This window comes from Geospiza fortis, unplaced genomic scaffold (genome assembly GCF_000277835.1).
Source record: "Geospiza fortis unplaced genomic scaffold, GeoFor_1.0 scaffold154, whole genome shotgun sequence".
Taxonomy (NCBI): domain Eukaryota; kingdom Metazoa; phylum Chordata; class Aves; order Passeriformes; family Thraupidae; genus Geospiza; species Geospiza fortis.
The window spans coordinates 2,748,901-2,754,982 of record NW_005054397.1 but is presented as its reverse complement, the minus strand read 5'-3'; the positions used below and the strand labels follow the sequence as shown (position 1 = coordinate 2,754,982).

The 6,082-nt window shown below is 41.1% G+C and overlaps 1 protein-coding gene across 1 annotated transcript in view; it reads left to right on the top strand.

The window, feature by feature from the left end:
- The window catches only part of DUSP22 (dual specificity phosphatase 22), a 43,936-nt gene that overhangs the window by 30,214 nt on the left and 7,640 nt on the right, over window positions 1-6,082 (top strand). Inside the window, 2 exon segments of the mRNA XM_014308981.2 lie at window positions 5,131-5,189; window positions 5,279-5,353. Coding sequence (XP_014164456.2) covers window positions 5,131-5,189; window positions 5,279-5,353 — 134 coding nt within the window.

The window sequence follows — 6,082 nt, the reverse complement described above, 5'->3', positions numbered from 1 at the left end:
GCAGAACTTGTAAGTATTTTTTAAAAGTAAATCACAAAACCCCAGAAATCCCATGATGCCTATTTTAAAATTTGCTGAAAGCTCTGATTCTGATCTCTAATGAGTATTACACAAATGTGGGGTCTAATCTGTTAAGAAAACATAGTAACACTTCATTTGACCCTGCTTTTTGTATGTGTTTGTAGGAGTCTCACTATGTAAACACTCTTGATTTGTAGCCTTAAACTTCAGGAATTCCTTCGTGAGTCTGGGCCTAATTCAGTCACAGTTTATTCTAACCACTGTTTTTGTAAATCTTTGTGTTTGGCTCCTTTTTTTTTTTTTAGTGCCAACTGCAGCCATTAACAAAACAAAATATTTGAAAGAGGTTTGAAGGTGCCTCAAGGGTTGAAATAAATTCCTCACTGTGGGCCTTCAGAACAAAATCCCTGTATGCAAACTACCACTGTGATAATCTGCTGGGGACTTCTTGAACCTGCCTCAGAAGTCCCTGTTGCTCTTAGTATAAGCTGGCATGGCAGGGAGTTTTCTGCCCTGCAGTGACTCTCACCTTGAGGACATAGATACTGTAACTAGGGTGTCCAAGCCCTGCTCTTTCTCATCTCTGCTAAAGTTCATGTAATGCTAATTGATTTACCCCTGCTTTTAATTGAGCATGGCAAGTCTTGATTCCAAAAAGAAATCAAAACAAAAGAACCTGGATGGTGACTAGCTCTTTCTTCTGGGGCTCACTGTTTATGTTGGGGAGAGGTGAGGGGGATTTCAGCCACATCCTGCTACCAATTTTTGGTAGAGAAACAAGTAGTAGAAAGAGGTCTGCTAGGTACGGAAGGAAGTGCAGCACTGCTTTTCTCTTGTATCATAGCAATTTTCTGGCTCATGCTTTTGGGAGATATTTTTAGAGCATGTGTTTCTCATACTCTAGAAAGATTCCAGTGTGGCACTTGATGTGTGATGATTTGCCTTCTCATTCTGCATTTCTGTCATGATTTTAGGGGAAGGAGAAAAAAAAAGCACCACACCCCACCCGCAATAAAAAATACCCAAATCCCCTAAATTTCAGGTCTGTAATGAGAAGGAAGAGAGCTAATGCCTTTGTCATGGACAACTTCCATGGCCTTAATATTTAGAATAAAAATAAATACATTTAAAGAAATATAATTTTGGGAAGGAAAGCTAATATGAGATTAGAGGAAAACATTCACATGTCATTAATTGTTCATTGGCATTTTGAAGTGTGTAGCATTTTTGACATAATTTTCTAAATCTTTGTTTTCCTTTGTTAATTTCCTTTGTTAATAGAGATCAGTTGGGAATGGAAAGAGAAAGGATGGCATTTATGATGAACATTAATCAATGCACAGTTCCCTCACTGTTCAATATCAAGGAGTTATATTGCAAAACCAGCTCCTGTGCTTGAGCTGTCTGGCGCAGTTCCAAGGCTCTTAAGGCTTCAGTAAGAAGATAGAATATTTGCATGAGTATTGTTTCTGTTACACTGCAGGCATCTAAAATACTTGCTTTGGTATCAGGTGGTTGCAAACAAGCGTCATTACTTCTAATACTGATACATTCGATCACTTAAAATAAAACTTGATGAGTAACTGATTTTTCTTCTTTTACTTTATACAGTCCAGGCCTTCAAGTAAAATCAAATCATGATGCTCACAAATAGCCCCGTCGCTTGCTTTGCACATGCAGTCTTCTGAAAGAAAGAGGAAGTTCTTTTTGTTTAGCCTGTGAGGACTGGATGCAGGCTTATTTAGGAGTGGTTAACCATACTGCCTGTGCCCACCGTGGAGGGAGGGATAGCTAGGGAACAGGAAGGGAATTAGTCCTTCTGCAACATCTTTGCATGTCTACCCTCTTTTTCTTAAAGAGGGATTTTGTTGGTTTCTTTCTAGGGAGAAAAAAACAACCAACCAAGCAGCATCCTGTATTGCAGGTCCTTGTGTTCTCTTAGCAATGAGCCCTGTCAGGTACAACTGATGGGGTGCACTCTGCTCTCCTGTCTGTTTCCCAACAGCAAGGACCAACTGGAAGCCTTTTACCCACTGAGTTTTGGGACTGTTAGTTCTTAATGCACTTAATTTTTCTGAAGGAAACCTCTGGTTTCTTTTGTGTATAATGCACATTTACTCCTAGAAAACTGGTTTAGTGGAGTTCTTTTCCTCAGAGGGATGACTTGCCAGGGAAATACAGCAGGGATTCCTCTGTTAGCATGTGGGTGTTCACTAAAGTGTCTCAAAAGCTTTATTTTACTCCCCTGTTCTGCCCCTAGCAAGCACAGGGAGAAAGCAATTGCTTTTCAGACTCAAGGTACTTCCTAGATGTTAAATCAATGTTTTCCCTGGTCTGTGAGAATTTTACCTTGGGCCAGTAACTGCTCTAGAAATGTCATCCTCTATAGAACTCATCACTAAAAAGTTATTTCTGTAGAAATAAAATCTTCCCTTCCTATCCTGTTCCAGTTAATTGTCTTTGGCTGCCTGTTTCTAAGGAATTAACCTCGAACAGTCAGGTGGTTAGTGGTGATAATGCAGAAGCCAGATGACCTATTAAGAGGAGAAAATTTTGGTAGATTTTTTTCCTTTACGTCACCAAAGGAAAGAAACATCAAGATGCTTCATCCTATCTGATTTGGATGCTGTCTTCTTAACCTTTGTAAATCTTTGTAGAAGTCTAACTAGGAACAAATTAAAATATAGCTCTTGTATCATAACTCTGCTCTTGGTCTAGTTTTGAATTATGCAGCGTGCTAATGCTTAAGTGCAGATAACTTCTACAGCATCCTGGTAGTGGTGTTGTACTGGTGCTTCTTCCTGTAGTGTTTTCCCACTGTATAGATGATGCAGTTCAGGACCCAGCTTTCAGCTGGGAGATGCAAGAGCCAGATATCATGTAATAAATTGTCCTGAAGTCCAACAAACGGGCTGCAAATCAACACATTTGTCAAGTACTTTCCTGTTGGAGATGATAGTCAACTGTTCTGTGGTTAGTGTAAGACTTACCGCTCTTCTTTGTGTCTGGCACTTGCCACACAGCTAACCGGTCCTCAATCTTAGTTTTCATCTAAATACGGTGTTACCATAACCTTGAAAATGAGTTTAGGCAGCTGTGCCTGCTGCTCCAGAAGAGACCCTGATGCCATAGGGCTGTGAAGGAGTCCATAACCTCCTTTCCTCTGGCTCAAGGTGAGGAGGGGCCAGCATGCTATAGAGCAGCGCTCATTCTAGATGTGACTATTTCTCTTCTCATTTTCATGAATGCTTGTAAACACACTTGAAAGCACATCAGCAGACTGAGCATCAGCAGTGAGAAAGGGTGAAGAAAACTGGGTGAATGGAGTTCACAATGTTTAGTACCTTGCAAAGGTGTTATATGCTCAGTCACAGATATTTTTCGAACCAGAGTGTTGAAAGTGTATTACCAAAACTCGTGTGAGACCATTGAAACAAATTCACTGGTGCATGAAGCTGTCCTCCTGGTCAGATTTTGTAGAGAGAAAGAGAAAGATGAGAAGATCAGATCAGATAATACAGACCTAACCAAGCTGCATCTGAGTGAATGCTTTCAATCTCATCTAAGCTCTTCATTGTGCAATAGCAAAGCCTCTTGCACACATAGCCAGAGATCTCATTTGTCCTCTAACTTTGTTTACATGAAACTTCTTGTGTTCCCCTGGCAGACCTGAGCACCATGATTTGTTAGAACTCAGCCAGCACCAGTGGTTTGGCATGGCAGTCCGAGTACTCATGCATTTGTAAGGCTTTGTCTTCACTTACCCACATGCTTCATCAGTTCCTTGAGAAACATAAAAGCTTGAGTTGACCTGCTGTCCTAATGCTTGGGAGTGCATTGTGCCTTGAGATCTTCCAAATAAGCTGCTCAGGTCTTCTTTTGCTGTGTTTTCCATCTTGTATGCAGTGATGCAGGAGCTGCATTGGAGAGGGAGTCCCTTGCTTGGGATCTTCTTTTTGTTTATTCCATTTAGATATCCTTGCCCTTGCAAGTTCTGCAGGCAGTGACACTCTGTTGCATCAGTGTTGTCCTTCTGGACAGGAGTGTTTACAGTATCAGCAACTGCACTGTTAGGCAGGAAGGGAAGCTTCCTTTTATGTGGGTATTCCTGATTTTTGTGTGGCTGCTGGTGCTGGGCTGAGGTTTTACCCTTGTGGTATAATATTCACCCAGAAAGGGGAAACATCTTGAATACAGGACGTTGTGTTTCATGGGTGTTGAGCGCAGTGTGCTTTCAGGTTTGACCTTGCCAGCAGGCCTGGCTGTGACTGCCCCCTAAGAACCTCTTTCCTCTGCCTATGTTGCCTCCACTGCTACTACTTGTGAGCTTGAATTGCAAGAGCACTCAAAGGCCACTGGTCCATCTCTGCTGAGCTAAGAGGTGCTGCTTGCACCTGTGGTAAACTGCAGGCAGCGCTAAAAGCTTCGCAGGTGGAAAGGCAGGGTGAGCAACTTGGAACTGGGATGCAAAGAGCCAGTGCTGCATCTTCACTCAGATAATGACAGCTGCCTGCTTGCTGTCCTTCACTGTGCCCCACTTAAAATGAAAGGGGTGTGTGTAAAGGATAATGAGATATAAACCCTAAAGTTTGCAGATGGAATCTTCTCTAGGTTTTCTCCTCTGCTGCTTTAAAACAGGCAGGCTATAGGCTGACACCCTGAATACGGGCAGAAGGGGTACTGCTGTCTGAAAGGAGAAGACTGGAGGAAAATAGGGCTTGAATTGAGAATTTTTTCATAGCAGAGACAAAAGGAAGAGATTTCACATAGCCAAGCAGAAAGTCTTAGTGCTTAGACATGCCCTAGCACATGGCTTGAAGGAGCTGTTAGAGTTAAGCACGAGTTTAGGTAGCAGGTAGTGTCTCTGTGAGAGACATTATGTCTGGAGAGCTGCTTGTGCAGTTGTGCTGAGTTCCACCTGACATCTAAGCACACAAGGACATGTGAGGTCAAGTCACTGCTTTTAAGAAGAATCAAACACAAACCAAAATACAGACTTGACAGTTATCAGAATAAAGTTTATCACACTGTAGTGCCTAAAATACCAGTTTCTTACTTGGATAGAGTGGCAAATAACTTACACCAGTGAGTTCTGTGTTTCATTGGCAGACAATAACTTTTACTTTGCAAGACCTGTATTCAGTTCTAAATTCTAGAAACAGCGCGAGGTGAGCTTTCGGATATATTTCTTTCTTTCTAAGTAGTGATTTTACTAAATGCAGCACTTTCTTTATCCTCCTTCTGCTTTTGTTTTCAGAGCAAGGCATTTCAGAGAGAGCATCAAATTTATCCATGAGTGCCGGCTCACAGGTGAAGGCTGCTTAGTTCACTGGTATGTATACTGCTCATTAAAAAAACTTTTTAAGGGTTTCTCTACCTTGATTTAGATGTTCATAATTTTAATAAATTAGTAGTCATCTCTCCTCTGTAGCAAAATCCTCTTGGACTGAATTGCCCCTTTAATTTAAAAAGCTCCAGAAGATTCGCAAATGCTTTTAAAGCCTTATGCTAGGACTTTGGAGTCTGTGGGGTGGGCAGCTGCTTGGAGATGAAAGGAGCCCAAGAAATTATTCTTGACTTTCTCTTATCAAACATTTTTATAGGATTTATTTGACTAGGAATGTGTTGGCTGAAGACATACTATTTATTTCTCATCATTTTAATCACTGCATTTCTAAATGTGATTTCCATAATCCTAATAATTTGATTAGTTTCTCTAACAGCTGTTTTGGTGACTTCAGAGTTGTTAAAAAAACCTGTCTGAACAGAAATTGATTTTTTTCCCTTCTTTCTTTTCTTTAAACTGCTGAAGCATTCGAATGTTGCATTTGTTAATAGCAAGACCCTGATTGGAGAGATGCTCCTGGGACTGTAAAGAATAGAAAAGGAAATCCTACCCTGGGTTTTTTCTTGCTCTCTGCTATTGGTTGTGGTGTTTGTGCTGTATGTCCAAAGGACATATCTGAGTCTATATCTGGAATCAGAGTCATCTCATGATTTGAACACTGGACTTGTACACAGGCCCTGAGTATAAATCCTCACTTTGCTATTGACTCATGAC